At 39.7% G+C, this 16,574-nt stretch overlaps 1 protein-coding gene across 13 annotated transcripts in view; it reads right to left on the reverse strand.

Annotated features, from left to right (window-relative positions):
• Positions 1-16,574, reverse strand: part of MYLK (myosin light chain kinase) — a 194,924-nt gene that overhangs the window by 95,260 nt on the left and 83,090 nt on the right. For 10 of the 13 annotated variants that reach the window (XM_086898152.1, XM_086898155.1, XM_086898162.1 and 7 more), the window contains 5 exons: positions 13,918-13,954; positions 11,517-12,079; positions 9,664-9,867; positions 8,447-8,581; positions 2,731-2,883 (listed from right to left, as the gene is read on the reverse strand). In XM_086898152.1, coding sequence (XP_086754278.1) covers positions 2,731-2,883; positions 8,447-8,581; positions 9,664-9,867; positions 11,517-12,079; positions 13,918-13,954 — 1,092 coding nt within the window. Of the gene's footprint in view, positions 1-2,730; positions 2,884-3,516; positions 3,574-8,446; positions 8,582-9,663; positions 9,868-11,516; positions 12,080-13,917; positions 13,955-16,060; positions 16,131-16,574 lie in introns of those variants that run through there. The other 3 variants (XM_086898164.1, XM_086898163.1, XM_086898166.1) reach the window with 2 other exon arrangements.

The following is a 16,574-nucleotide window of genomic DNA, read 5'->3' on the forward strand; positions in this document are numbered from 1 at the left end:
GGACCTTTAAAATGTTTCCTACAGTAATTTCCTTTCACAAAAACAAAGAAATAGACCATTGAAAAGGCAAAGAATGCACAGAAGTTTATTAGAAAACATGATATGTGGCTAGATAATACCTGTAACCTACTAGCAGGTTAAGGATCATCTTGTACTACAATTCAAACATGAATTGAAGAGTTTGATGCTCACTATCCTTGCTGCTAACTTTTCTGAGTTATCTGTGAACTGAATTTCATTTACAAAGACAAAACTGAGCTTTAGTGTTAAGAGAGGCTATTCACCTCAGGCAAAATTTCCCCAGTGATCAGAGTAGATCAGTCCCTTCATGAGATCCTTCCTGCAGTAGGATAGAGAGCAAAGCCAAAAATGGCAGTATGAAGTGAAATCTAGACCCAGACAGAGATGTGTCCAAGGACCACAAGTTAAGGAAAAGCTGAATTCTGACACTGGTCTGATACTGATGATATGCCAAGAACATCCATTCCTTCTTAGATTAAATATGGCTTACTTCTCACATAGAAAGGGAAAATATTTCTCTAACAATGAATGAACAAACTGAGCACTGCAGGAAACCTGACATCCTTAAATCATCTTGGAGACTAAAAGGACCTGGATAAAATGGGTTGCAATTCAGAAACGATTTCACAGACTTTATTCCAAAAATTAGTGTTTGATCAGGAGAGGATTTTTGAAGTTTTCTCCCTTTCTGCACATACAACCATTTTCTGTTGTAATCTATTTGCACAGGCTGAGCATTTAGAGAAGCCTTAGTAGCAGCATTCAGAGACTCAGGGAACTCATGCCAATAAGCCTTTGATAGAGATTCTGATGGAAAATCATACATAAACAGATAAGAGATTTGGAAATTAGATTTTAAGTTTGTTATTATTTTTGGCAGAAAAATACATTGATCTGAGTTTTGGGGAAAGTTACTGTAATCCTCATGGCAAGAGGGACATAATGAATTTTAGAGAAGACAGGATATCTAAAACTTTAAAAATATTGAACATGTATTTTTACAGCCTGTCATGTATGTTCTTGATTCTACTCTTATTCTTCCCCCTCCCTATTCCACAACTCCTAGAAAATAGAATGAGATGCAGATGAGAGAAACTAACTCGCCATGATGACAGCAAAGCAGCGCTCTACCCCCAGCTTGTGTAAAGTGCAAGAGGAATTCAACACAGTGCAACAGTGACTACGTGGCCTGAGATAGCTCAGCAGAGCACACAAGCCCAGGGAAAGGCTCACTCACTACTACTCCCACATTAGCATTGCCTGTCAGCCCTAAAATAACTCAGAAAAGCTCAGTAAAAGGGGACTGTCCCTTTGGTTTCTGAGTCCCAGGCAAGGATCAGAAAGCCCCAGGTCAAAAACAGATCCCTTGAGGCGGACCATTCTTCACTGGCCCTTAGCTAATGCAGCTGAAATGCTTCAGAGAAATAGTAAATGATAACTTTGAGAAGAGATTAGTTTCAGGCATATTTTAAATTGATGTTTTCTTACTTTGTGCCATTTTCAAAGGCGGGAGGGTAGAGAGGGATGACTGTATTTTCAATTTGATGATCAAGAAATTAGCTCATAGGTTTAGCAGAATTACTTTGTTTTTACTTTAGCCTTGTCATACAGACAGAATAGGAGCAGGCATAGCACTAAAGAGCTGTAGACAAACACCCCAGAACACTGGTAAACAAAGACTAATCTTGAGATCCCAGGGGTCAGAGTGCATTTTCCACCAAACTGAATGCACAAATTTAGGGCAGGTATTATTTAGTGATAAACAAAAGGAACAGTTCCCTTGGCAGTCTGTTGGACAGGCAGTGACAAACTATTCTAACTTCGGGGAAAATTAATTTGTGGGTGAAAAATACCAAATATAGGCTTGATTGTAGAGGGAGGGAGGGTCTGAGGGAAGGGGATTGAAGGGAGGCAGGAGGGGATAATCTCCAGGCCATGAAAAAAAACTCCTGTACAGAATTGATATCAGAGGATATAGAAAGAATAAAGACCATGATATTGATGGATACTACCTCACTGTCAAATTTATCCATGAATTCTATCTTCTCTTGTCTTCATTTTGAACTCTGGTCTATTAGAATGTGTTTGTTGAGATTCTAGTACAGAATTATGGCTTTCATGAACAAATCATTTTTGTCAAATCAGCACTCTGTCAGATTTCTGAGCCAACAGATCACCTTCACTGCTTACTACAATGTTCTTCTGGTACCTTCACTACCAAAATTCCAAATATTTAGATATAATTCTTATACACAGTCCCCTGTTAGCTGATAGATGCCTGTTCAGAATTGAATCTGATAAATCCTGGTAACAGAAGAAGCATATTGGAATTTGCTATCATAACTGCAGTCCCTGGTGTTGGTCTCTGCTCTGCCTTTCAGGAGCAAGGAGTAACATCTGCCTCCTCCCTGTAACATTCTCTCATGGGTGATATTGGTGATACTCCAGTTAGTTTCGTTTTTTTTTCGCAGTCCAAGTCTTTCTTACACTGGTAAACCTTTCCAGAACAGCTAATACCTTTTCCTGAAATATGCTCATTACTTTACACTGCACACTCCTTAAGGACTTAAGCTGCACACACCTCCAAGGAGGAGAAGAGGTACCCAGCTGACAAAAGCTTGGAGAAAATGTGGAATTCACTTACAACCACCTCTATTAAGGATCCAAAGTTATTATTGTTAAAAAAGATTATATGATTGTAGTATTCACCTTTGACTGTGACCTGAGCACTGCAAGATGCCTGTCCTGTGTTGTTTTCAGCCAGACAGGTATAAATTCCATCATCTTCTGGTAGGGCATCTTGGACAGTCAGTTTTGCAACTCCATCTTCAAAAGTGGAATGGGCATATTGAATTGGCTGGTCTGCAGACAGAAAGGAAGAGAATTGACTTAATACGTCAGACAAATTTCAAAAGCACTTTAGTTTTCAGTGAAATCTGAACCTAACTCCAGCCAGCCTATGGAAGTGCAGAGCCAAATCCCACTCTGTGCACAGCCACTGCTCTCTAGTGACTACAACCAGCAGCATCCCAAGCACACAAACCACAACAAGGTTGTCAGACAAAGCTCACCACCAGATCCACTGCCTGCTACCTTGAGTAGCAGCAAAAGGACAAAAGATTATTTTTGATTCTCTTTGAGGTAGATAAGACAAGAAATGTGTGTTTGCTTCAGACGTGGTCTCCATCTTGTAATTTGGCTGAAACTAGATAAAATACAGATGAAGCTAGATGTGCAAAATCTGTCTGGCACGAAGAAGCACTTGAAGTCCTCCAAGGTGTTCTTTGCAGTGGAAAACATTCCAAGAGAGACAGTAAAATCTGCAACAGAGCCATGAAGCTGATTTACAGAAGCAGTCAATCTACACTACAGTATGGCCAGCAACAGAAGGGTGCAGTCTCATCTGCGGTGATGTGACTATTAAAGAAGTTAAATTTAAGAAACTGGTTCCTTGAAGTGGTTTGACATGCTTAAATATAAGTATAGATGGCTTACAGTTGTCTTGCTCCTGTTTCAGGAACTGTCATCAGTCTCAGCCTTACTTTCTAAAATGCTTCTGCAATCTGTTTTCCCAATATTAAATAGTTTCCAGTACTGACTCATCTTTGGTTGCTTTCCCAGTGTATGCAATACTAAAGACAACTTTATACCTGTGCATAAACATCATGCTGGAAATAGAAATCATGGTCATCTAAGAGAAGAGGATGAAACAGCAGAGAAATTGTGCAGGACTGATCTGAAGATGTCTGTAGCTTGGGAGTTTGTGGTCAAAAAAGATCGAAATTTATTTCATTGCCAAAATAATTTTAAAGGACACAGCTCTGGGGTTTTTAAGAACCAGTTCTGCACTATGAGCAGGATAAATTAAATGATGGGACAGATTTTTCTCTCATCTCTGATTTTCAGAGGAAGCTGACTCAGAAGGCAGTTACTATCTGTGCACTATCTATATGCACACAAAGTTTCATTCTGAAACACAAATGTGCCAAAATCAGTATCATCCAATACTTGCATATATTATAAAATGTGGTAGATGATCTTCATCCTTTGCTTATAAGCCATCTGTTAAGTTAGAAAATTTTCTATTGTATGAAAAATTGGGGTGAACATTCACTATCTAGAACTATCCAGAAAAATTTTAGAATAAAACCTCTCCAACCTTTGTCACAGGTCACATATTCCTGTTATTGGTTCCTCTGAGCTCATTTTCACTCAGTCACACACAGACTGGTGGCACTATTACATTAAACCACAGCGTTTCTGCATGTGGGAATAGCACTACATTCAAATATGTACAGGTAGAGCTAAAGCCCAAGCAGACAAAGCTTTCTGTTGGAGGACAGGGGACTGCCTTCCTGGTCCAGCTACAGAATGTTTAACCTGACAGGGTCCTTGCCTGGCGTTCTGACATTGCAGCTGTTGGTGGTGACACATGGTGCTACGACACCGTATCAGAAACACCCCTGGGATAAAAGCTGCATCATGAAAAGCAGAACAATGCCTTTACATTTCTGTTTTACGTAACCAGATGAATAGGGTAAATGTTGTGCATGGAAAAGCAAAATGCAAACTCCTTTACCATGTCCTCAAATTTTGCCAGGGCTCTTTTTCACTTCAGCTCCCAACATAACTGGCTATTTCTTAGCATTATTCAAAAAATAGTGAATTCACTTACAGAACAGCCTTTTCACTGGACCCCAGAAAAACGAGCACAAGCATATCAGCCCTTAGAAAAAACCTACAGCAAGATTCTAAGTTACATCCACAGTACTTATATTTTGATGTAATAAAAACAACCCTCCCAGTAGTGAAACGTTTCCTTCTCCAGAGGCAGAACAGTGAAATCTCCAGGACAGCTTGGCAGCAGGAACAATAACAAGAAATACCTTTCTTCTGGCATGTTATGCCTGAATAAAGAACATTTTCCCCTGGCCCATTTATTAAGAGCTCTCTGGACAAATCACAAAGCTATCCTAAAACCAAACACTACTCATAAAGTTGTTATATTGAAGTCATTGTCATCTTGTTCTTAAATTCAGCAGAAAGAGGTTCAATTAAACTTTGGGAGAAAGGAAACCCACACAGAAAGCAATATCAATAAAAAGTTACTTAAAATGGTCATATACTCCTTATTCCTGCAATTGAAAAAGAAGTTAACTAGAAAGTATTTTAAAAAGATAAATTAAATTGGAGTTACACACTGAAGTATTCTCACTGAGAGTGCACACACAAACTTATTTATTTATAAGGCTTTGGTGAGGCCAGAACTAAAATACAAGAATTCTCCTTTCAGGGAAGTTGCCAGTAAATCAGTGAAAATTCAAAAATAAAGTTAAATAAAATGTAGAGGGAGAACAAAAGGAGAAAGAACCACCTTGAAAAAGCCAGAAAAAAGCTTTAACAGTACATTTGCAGAGAAGAGTAAGAGCTCAGATGAAATTCATAGTTCAGTCAGGTAGCTCTTATTTGTTCAGTCTCTATGAATATGGAAAAACTACTCATCCTTACAGATAGTAAGATGGAATTACAGACAATGCAGAGCATACATCATCTATTTTTTGTCTCACTTGACCTGAAGGAGAGATCAACTTGTGTAATGCTTGGGATATGTTTTAAATAGGTATGTAGTCACAGCCGGTAAATATTCTTGGTATCTAAAGTAGTACTTGGATGTAACATTGTACAAGAAGTTGTAGCAAAGCTTTCAGTTCTCAGGTGGTGTGGATTCCTTGGAGACTGGGGAAGGCAGAGTGGACACCATGCAGCCTGTTCAGTATCAAGGGATGGCCAGCTTGGAAGGGAACAGGTTCTGCTGCCCTCCTATTTTTTTTTTTTTTTTCTTTCTTTTTTGTTTCTCAAAGCAGCCTTCTGTCCATGTTTCTTATGACTGATAACTTGATCTTCACATTCGTTATTTCATGAAGATATACATTCTTTCCTCACTATTCTGCTCAGCTTAATTCTGGTTTGTTATCATTGTCATGCTTGGAAGACAATTTGCATTTGATATTTTCTAGTGAACTTTACACATCCTGTTCCATGTGATTTTTATTTCTATGGAGTTCTGCAAAAGTGCTGTATTTTGAACAGTAGTGGGATTGTCACAGCATATTGCTTTTTCCTCTGTCTTAGTAGAGTTCAGTTGTGACTCTAAAAAGCTTTATATTCCAGACATGGAGAGCAGATGCTAATATACCCTTTTTAAAAACAGAATTGGTCTGCCTGCCTACAACTATATGTGTGTGAATATGCTGTTTTCTTTATGTGGCCAGTTGATAAAAGACTCCACCGTGTCATTTTGCCAAAAGAACTGTTATGTCTGCTTGGAGTAATATTTCACAACTTTCTTCTTTATTTGATCAGGGATATAAATATGAGGAGTTTGTAATATCTAGCTAGGTGGTAGACAGGAAGGAAATGTTTGCATTCAAGTGGATATCACAACAGCCAATGTGATCCTTAAGTAAAATAATAACCCCAAGAGTGTACATGGAATTATTAACTTTAAACAACTCTTTATAATCCTTTCACGTTTGTATCAAAATGATATATAAACAGTTATGTCTCACAATCCTATGCACGACAGAAAAGCATTAAACTACAGTGATATGTTTCAGCAGCCTGGAATGAAAGTCGTATGCTTATGTCTTCAGAGTAATATATGAAGTGTCTAATTTTTATTATGATGAGAGTTTCTTGTGCTTCTGTTATGCAGACTCATCACTGCCTTTTGATTTAAAAGTAGAGTTAATGCACTGACTCTCACAGAACCCTAATGGTTTGAACTAAACCATTTTTTGTTTTAGCTAACTAAAAAAAAAAAACCCACCTAAATTGTGATATTGAGCCAATTGCAGTTAGAAGCTTGGATGAAATGCTCCTGAGCTGCACGACAATTCTTGCACAGCCAAACAGAGATTCTACTCACATCTGCAAAGGAGAACTTCAGCATAGACATATTTTCAGACAGAAAAACAAATTATGTCCAATGGGAGAGTGTCAGAACCTTTACTCACATGTTTTGTGTTGTAAATAAAGCACTGGCCTTTCTATTCTAGACATGGAGTTATTGGGAAGGGGAACAGCCCAGCCTGTGGGAACATACCAGTCTCAAGGTCATGGTTCATTTGCCCTGCCACCTTTTCCAGTTAGCCCATTTACTCTGAATAGCTAAAGGACAACACAGATCATGTACAAATAATTAATTTTAAAATAATCCTGGAGCAAATATCTTTGTGGCAAAGTATGCTACTCTTTGTTTATAACCACACACACAAAGATAGATAGCCTGGGAGAGTCTGAAAAAAAAAAAAAAATCAATTGCACTTCAGGAGTAAAAGAGGTGATCAAGAGTTAAGCTGAATAAACTATTCTAGAGTTTTACAGATATGGGTCTAAATGGAAAGAGTCCTTAGCCAAAGCACGTAGTGCCTGGATTTCTGAAATCATTTGGAATTGAAGAAAAACACTGTTTGGGACTAACTCTGATATTAAGAGGAAGTTAAGTAAACTTGACTGTTCAGCTGTGTAATCAGGCAGGGTACTGTCTTTGCAGGATCATGACACTAAACCATTATTCTCAGAGCAGAAGCTCGTGCCAGAGGCGTGGGGGCAGCACAGGATTCAGCACAGGCGGCAGCAGCAGAGCCATGTCACATCACTGCGAGGGGCTGTGTGGCACAGCACAGGTAACTCACCTGGCACTGCTGTGTGGCACAGCACAGGTAACTCACCTGGCACAGCCCAGATAACTCACCTGGCACTGCCCAGGTAACTCACCTGGCACAGCCCTTGGCACAGCCTAGGTAACTCACCTGGCACAGCCCTTGGCACAGCCCAGGTAACTCACCTGGCACTGCCCAGATAACTCACCTGGCACAGCCCTTGGCACAGCCCAGGTAACTCACCTGGCACAGCCCTTGGCACAGCCCAGGTAACTCACCTGGCACAGCCCAGGTAACTCACCTGGCACAGCCCCTGGCACAGCCCAGGTAACTCACCTGGCACAGCTCAGGTAACTCACCTGGCACAGCTCAGGTAACTCACCTGGCACAGCCCAGGTAACTCACCTGGCACAGCCCCTGGCACAGCCCAGGTAACTCACCTGGCACAGCACAGGTAACTCACCTGGCACAGCCCCTGGCACAGCCCAGGTAACTCACCTGGCACAGCCCTTGGCACAGCCCAGGTAACTCACCTGGCACAGCCCAGGTAACTCACCTGGCACTGCCGTGCCACCAGCGCACCCTGGTGGACACCGTGCAGAAGTGCGGCACCACAGCTCTGCTCACAGAGCCTTTGGCGCACTTGGTGCTCCTGGAAAGGGTTTTCCTCAGGTGCCCCGGCGGGTTGTATGAGGGTGATTTAGCACGCTTTGGGGTGTCGGTGCGTTCATGCAGGTGTTGTGGAGCAGGAGATTGCTTACCATTGAGAAGCCATGTGATGTTGGGCACAGGGACCCCTCCCACGCAGCACTGCAGCACAAAGTCTTGCCCTTCGCTCACAGTGCATCCTTTCAGGACACTGGAAAAGCATGGAGCAACCTCTTCAACTTTAGGCCCTTGGAAACCAAAATGAAAACAGTTCCTTTAACTGAGATTGATGAAATTAGCTTTACACTTAGAGCCTTTTTTGCAGTATGCTTAGATGACATGGCTGGGCTAACCACAGTGAAATGTTTTATTGGGTGATAGAAATAATTTTGAGCAGCAGACTGGTATAAAGAAGAGATTCTTCTCTCATCTCCAAGACAAGCATTGCCAGGCCTCAAGTTCTGTTTTAGGCAGTGATTTTCTATGCCAGAATCCACCATTTGCAGGCGATCACTAGAAGTGTATGCAGCGTATTAGCAGGGAGCTCAGCACAAAGAAGAGGATGACAATTCTCTCCTCTTGTCTGTCTTCTCCCAGTCTCTCTCCCAGTGAGAAATAGTGTGACTTAAGGATGCAGTTTATAGGTCTCTCATGAGACAAAAAGAAATTATCTTGGGTATCCTGGTTTAACGTCAGGCACAGCAAATGGAGAAAAATTGCATGAATATGAACATAGATCCAGAGCAAAACTTAAAACCAGGTGAAAACATTAGAATTGACGACAGGATTTTCTAGACCCAGCAAAAATTGCAACCAGCCCAGTAAGATACTGGCTGAAAACTTAAAATAATTTGTCACTGGGACATGTTCTTGAATTTAGAAATCACAATTGTCATTCCTTCCCTTTTCTTCTTATTCGCTTTACTGCACAGAATTGGCTTGTAATCCAAAAAATTTTCAAATTTGGGGTGTAGAAATGATAAGCAACTTCATAAAAATCAAATGCAGTACAACAACAATAAAGCCACTGACAGTCTGTATTAAATACAAACATTAATAGGAAACCTGAGTTGAGACTAGCCCTCCCTGCATACAAAACACATATTGAGATGGTTTTAGCTATACAAACAACAAAAACCACAACATGTCAGAAGGGAAACTGATGTAGAAAGTGGCTTGCCAGCTATCGCACACCACTTTATTCACAGAGGCAGGAATCAGAACTAACCAGCACTGAGAAGTCAAGTAACAATTATGTAGTAACAACCCTCTGACAGCTTAAAAAAGCCCAGCCAGTTTCCAAAGTGTAGATGGGCTCACAAGAACTTACTTCTGACAGTTAACAACCAGCTGGTGGAAGTCTGGCCTTTGGGGTTGACAGCTGTGCAGCTGTAAGATCCACTGTCCCTCAAGTAGGCTTTCTTTATCCATAGGCAATGAATTCCATCTTCCTCATATATTTGAACATCTTCTCCAGCTTTAATAGGTCGACCTTCTTTGAACCACTCCACATCTGGTTTTGGCTTCCCTGAAACTAGACAATCAGACATTTAGATTTTTATAGATAGGTATTCATAATTAGAATTATTTAGTATTATTCATTTAGTATTATTCACTTTAGTATAAATTAGGTACACTTTACACATACATAATTATCTAAACCTTAATGGGCAATACACAAAACTGTTGTCAGAAAGTTTAATATTTCTGATCTTCTAAAACTTCTTGGCCACTCCATCACTTAAAATACCGAATATTTGGTAATATGTAAAACCATATCTGAAAAAAGCTTCAGTCTAAAAGCTGTTCTTCTAAAAGTCACAGACAAAATGGATATGAAACTGCAAAAGAGAAGGTTCTGTCTGAACACAAACCCTTCTTTACTCAGCACTGGCCCAGAGAGGTTGTGGAGTTTCCCCACCCTGGGGATGTTCAAAGGTCACCTTGGTACAGTCCTGGACCTGCCTGAGGTGATGCTGCATGAGCAGGAGGAAGGGCCAGTGAAAGCAACCCTGGGCACCACCTGCAGAGAGGATTCTCAGGAGAGTTTCTCAGATTATGTACTGAAGTGTGCTAGGGCCTGTGATTTCCCTGCACACACCTTGCCTTGCATGTCAGAGTTTGTGCTTTGTGTCCAAAGCCAAATGCAAAGGCATTCAGTGGCTTCAATAAAAACTGGATGAGCTCCTTGTTTCTCTATGATAGGGACTTTATTCCTCTGTCTAACAGGGTCATGAATTAGTTAAAGCTTGCAAAGTGTGTGAGATACTCTGACAGAAAACTATTCATGTTTTTAATAATATACCTGAAAAATAAATTGTTCAAAATGTGCCAGGATCTTTGGAAATTTTTCTCCACTCCAAATGCTCTGGACTTGTGATAGAAATTATATTCTGTACTCATGGGGCAAGACTCATCAAGAAATGAAATAAATTACTATGGTGTTGTGTGATTTCTTTTTTGCCTCTAGAGAAACAAATAAACAATTTCTCTCTCCTTTATGCAAACACTTTAAAGTGCAAATATTATTAAAAAAAAAAAAAGAAAAAAGGAGAAAAATGTTTCCAGGTTATTTTCTAAAATTGCAATTAAAAAAAAAGAGAAGTGTTCCAAATCTACTATCCAGATTCAGCAAAATGCAACTCTCATTACTCTTCTAAGAGGTTAAAACCCATTCAAATTCTGTGGAACAAACTCTAAACCTCCCTTTTAATTCTCACTTTATCATTTCAGCTGTTAGGAAGAACTCAGATCAGGCTGACCAAATATGAGACATAAAAATAGATGCCACTAGGGACATGCCGTGACTGATTGTATTTTCTCCTCTGATATTTGGCTCAAGGGCAGTGTCACTAAATACAGTTCTGGAAAGTGTATCATCCATTTTCTCTCATGCACCCTCATATAAGAGGGCCTAAAATTACCTCCTAGAAGGAGCAGCATTGGTTACATCTGGGGAAACCCCAGATGACACAGAAGATGAACACTATGGCTTAGGATGGTTTGAAAATTTCTCTAAGTGTTGTGGAAACAGCATTGGATTCTGCATTTGTTTACAGAAGGCTTTAGGAAGAACTTTGGAACAACTTTCCAAGAAGCAGGAATTGATTTCCACTTCTACCCATAAAAAGTGAACCCATTTCTGACTAAACCCGTGGCCTCCAATAATTTTCATCCCTTTACCTTTGCTCTTGAATTTAATCTCTTGGCCTTCTGATGCTTCCAGGCTCTGTGGATGGGTCTCAAACTGAGGGGGAATTCCCAGGTGCTCCCTCTTCTCCTCCATTACAGCCCCCCAGGCTCCAGACCTGTTTTCTGCTTCTCTAGTCCTGGGACTGACGTGCCCTGTCAGAGGTGGAGTTTGCTGAGCTGACATCAAGAGTTGCACACCCCTTTTCCTGTTTTCACCCTGTCTGATGGAAGGGGCCTGGGATTCTGCCTTTGGCTCTGGTTGCAGTTTGACAGATTGTAGTGTGATGGTGCTTGAAGTTTTCTGCAAGACCTGAGGTCCCTTTTTTCCTTCATTATGTTCTGTGTTGGTTTCTTGGTGCTGTCCTTGCTTACTTTCTTTGGCTTCTCTGGTGATATAAAAGGACTCTTTGTTTGCTGGCACCCTGTCTTTAGTTTCAACCATGAGTTCTGTGCTGCTGGATTTCAGCTCTTTAGCAATCCCATTGCTGGTTGCCTGTTTGAATTCTGAATTTTCAACAGCTTTAACAGCAAGTGTGGTTGGCTTTGATGGCATGCTGAAGGAAAATGAGAAGTTTGGAGATACATGACACTGTATAAAGACATTATTATTATCAGTTATGGTATAATATATAAGCCCTTAGCAAAAATGTTAAATTATTAGCCTTTAGATTCCTTCTAAAGAATCAGTTCAAGAACATGGGTCAAAGAGGTAAAGTGAAAAACTTCATAAAATTAAATCAGGGCTCAGACACAGTTTCAACTCAGGAATTTCTGGATATAAGTCCACTGCATAAGTTCTAACATGTTTTGGCAGCCAGACATTAACCTTGCATGCACTGCTTTAGATGGGAAGCAATTACATGAGATCTGAATGGCCATGATATAACAACACTTGATGCTTTAATGAATTGAGGTCATGTACAATATAGCTCAAAACGTCAAACAGAATACTTCCATAAAGGGAAACAAAAATGTAAATTATTAAGTGATTTTACTTTTTCTAATTATGGTGTCTTGTAATTCAGGTAATTTCAAAACAGGACTGATAGGAAACTTGACCAAAGTCTAGGGGAGGAAGAAAAGGTGGTGGCACATTAAAAACTTCACCAGATGTAGCAATATCAGCTATGGATTTATTAGGAAGAGTTTCCCAGAATTATGATGGAGCTGCTGCTCAGCATTTTGGGGGCACAAGAGTAGCTGACTGACTAGGGACTTGAATCTAAGTCTCCTTCACTGAAGGTGATTGCCTTCATCCCTAAGCTATTACCTGTAGAGCACTGTGTCTGTGTCTCACACTTCCACAGAATTGCCCCAAGGTAAAATTGGAACACACTTGAAATAAGGGCAGTAATTTCCAGCCCACCTCTGTTTCGCTACACTTGGTGCCATTAACTTATTCTCTCAGGGAGACTTGGGATATTTACTGTGCTACTTTCTTCAGACAGAGTTTGATGCACCGTTTGAGATTTGCAGTTACAAATGTAAGACTTTTCCATTTTACAAAACATCTTCAATTTTTTTTTGTGAATAAATGATGGAGGAAGCAGAACTACTCTGGAGAACAACATGCATGGGGAGTTCTGCCTCCAATGCTGCAGAGTTTCATTTACACTAAACTTACTTTCAAGTATGTTCCTAAAAATCACACAGATCTGAAAAACAGAATAGCACAGCATTTTCAATTCCACTTTGCAGTTAGGACAGTGTGAGCATGCCATTTAGAAATCTCATCCAGGGCATGTGAGGACAGATTAAACATCCCAGTGACTATAAAGCATCTGGCCTTCATCAAAATGTCTTACACAGACAGTCTTAACTTTTCATTCCTGCATTTTCCATTCATGAAAAAAAGTAATTTTATAAAATAATTTTAAAGTATTATAGTAATTGAATTTTAAAAGTCTTGTAGAAGGCCTAAATATTGTTTTTTTCTTTCTTGTTACTTTACCCCTACTTTTGTATGTGTTTTCAGACAACAGCAAAGACCACAGCCATGCCATGTTTAGTTTATGACAGGAAAGAACAACCAGCTCAAAACTGACAAGGTGCGCTCACATTGTTAACTCCAAAAATGAAGTTGGACCCTCTGGTACAGTGTACAATTTCTACTCACATAGCTTGTTTAATTTTTTTAAATTTTGCTTTCCTGAACCAGGAACTCTGTACTTCATAATGTTGTCACCAGTTCCCTGGTGGCATCACAAGTCTACCAGGACTGCTGAATTGGGCAGCAAGAGAGAATCTTATTCCAAGGAAATATCTTCTCACTTCCAAATACAGATTGACCCTCAAAAAATTTATCACTTTGTGAAAAAAGCACATGCAGTAAATGTCAAAGTCAGCTCACTCCAATTAAATAGTCAGAGAAAGTACTCCAGTAACAACATACCAAGGTGGCTGAGTGTATGTGTCCATCTTATCTGGATCTGAAATATAAAAGAAGAAACAGGTAAATTATACACACAATACTGTGCAGAATTCCAAAAATTTGAAAGATTTTAAGCAAAAAATATACTTAAGAACCTTCACTCCATAAGTTTTCAATGCATTGAAGTCATGATTGTCTAACACCTGAAATTGATACGGACAACAGGAAGCTGCTCAGCTGTAACACAAAGAAGTCTTGGTCCCTTTTGAGACATTGCTGCATCATGTTCAGCACCTGCAGAGCTAAAGGTTCAGGAAACCTCAAAAGCTCTGTGCTGGAGGAGAGAAGTATGGAAGTGATTACAGCTGGGAAGCAGCTTATCAAATCTTATGGTAATTCTGCAGATTTTGCAGAGGTAGATAAAGAAAAACCATCAATCAGTCTGACACCTGAGCATGCTTACAGTGAAACAACAGCTGTCCTCTGGCTGAAACACAGAACCAAGTCAATAGGAATAAAGCCTCCCAAAACCTGGACCTACCTGTAAACATTTACCACCCCATTTGCTGTGTAGCAAGAATTATCATGATTAACATGAATAACACAAAAGCTAATGCATCACGTTTCTTCACTTCGCAACAGCACCAGGAAATCTGGGAACACGGCTGAGCTGTATTGATTTGCCAAGGTGCCTCATCAGCTGCACTGATCAAACTGAGCACATACTGACCCACAGTCAGTCTCCTCATGTGTAACCCTCCATGAATTTTCAAAAACCTTGACAGTGTTTGTTTCTCTTGGGGGCAGCATGAGATAATAAATAGTTGTGAGGAGAGAAATCCCATTCTAGGTCAAATACCAACCACATCTCTCCATTACCCCCTAATTAAGTCTTCAGGATGCAATTTGTTTTCTCCTGGTCAGATCAAAGCTTCACCTATGCTGCTGTCAGCTGTGAGACTAGAAACCACAGTAGAAAGACATGCAATAATTAATTTGCAAGATAACAAATTTTTCAATCAATAAGCACTTCATAAAAATGCTTTCAGAGTCTCTGCCTCAGGGAAAAGACAAAATCATGTGATGGATGTGATGGATGATATCCTGATTTCCACTGTGTTTTGCAAGCAAAAATCCACATCTAAATGCTTGGACTTGCCATGCCATTCAGAGTGACCAAAAGTATCTATTTACACACAAACAAATGTTGAGGTGAGAGAGAGAAAGAACAACCACATTGACCTCATTTCAACAAACCTGTCAAACAGTAACAGAAATAGAGAAATTAAAAGTGAAAAGACTGGATAAATGCAGAAAAGGAAGCTTTGTAACTACTGACTGCAGACAAGACAATACCATGCAACCCCGCATATTAAAAGAATATTTCCTCTTCCCTCTTCACCTTCCACTCTGGGAAAAAAATATAGCTATTGGATGAAAATATCTATATATGAGATTGCATGTCTTTGAAAGAACATGTAGTACTTCTGAGCCACTTGATTGTCTGCTAACATCTTGCAGCAACTCTGACAACCTTATTTAATTGATAATGAAAGAATCAGATATTTTATATTGTGGTTAGGTAAGTGGAATCATCCAGCTAATCAAGAGCATTGCACAAGAGTGCCCTTTTTACTGACCTGCACTAATCCAAGAAAGAATGGATTATTCAGAGATGTGGTCAGCATCTGAAGCAAACATATACCACAGCTGACTTTGTGACCCCAGTTCTGCATCATCTCTCGAGGCAGATGTAGCCATTACAGAACCAAAAGCTCACCACTTCAGGGACAGCAATTAGGGACCGAGTTTTCTGTTTAGATAAAAGGCTTATTGAAAGAAACAGCCCTTTCTGTACAACCTCTGTTGAACAGGCAAACTGTAGAAGCTTCTTCTACAATGGCTTCATCAGATTGGAACTTATAGATAAAAAGTACACCTTTAATTTCTAGAAATGTTAGCTGTGGTTTTGAGCATCCCAAATGTACATATACTTGTTATTTATATTCTTGATACCTTACAGAATGACAGCACTGATATAAAACTAAAAGTTTTGCAACAAAAACTCATTGCTGGGTGCATATGTAACCCGCTGACCTCACGACTGCAGCTGAAGCCAGCAGCTGTGGATTTAATTATTTAATTGGGTCCAGTGATGGCTTACCCACTGACTGATGAACTTCCTCTTTGCTTGCTGAAGGCTGTATGATTTTGAGGCTGATGAAAAGGGCACCCTAAAAAGCACCAAGCTGCAAAATCAGCTATATATGATAATGCATGTATATATACAACATTCTACTTATGCAAAGACATTTGTTTCCTTAACAAGCAGTGAAATAGGCAGGGTTGGGAGTTGAGAAGACTGAATTTTAATCTTACTAAGATGTGTTTTTATCTCTCTCATAATTTAGAATCTTCATCTTTCACTTTACTTTCCTGGTTCTAGAAATATAGATAAAATTTTCCCCCCCATAACAGAGTTGGTATAAATGTGCATCTGGTGCTAGAACTCAACAAATACAAAATTAATTACTGATTATAATGATAAGTTCCAGGTTCCATTTGCTGAAAATCAAATCAATGCTCAAAACATGGAAGTCACAGTAAAAGTGAAAAAGTGTTTTTAAAGGAATCCGTTACAAAGCACTTGGATTGCATTTTTTTCCTTTTGTTTACAA

The sequence above is a fragment of the Cyanistes caeruleus genome, chromosome 7 (assembly GCF_971803275.1).
Source record: "Cyanistes caeruleus chromosome 7, bCyaCae1.hap1.1, whole genome shotgun sequence".
NCBI lineage: Eukaryota > Metazoa > Chordata > Aves > Passeriformes > Paridae > Cyanistes > Cyanistes caeruleus.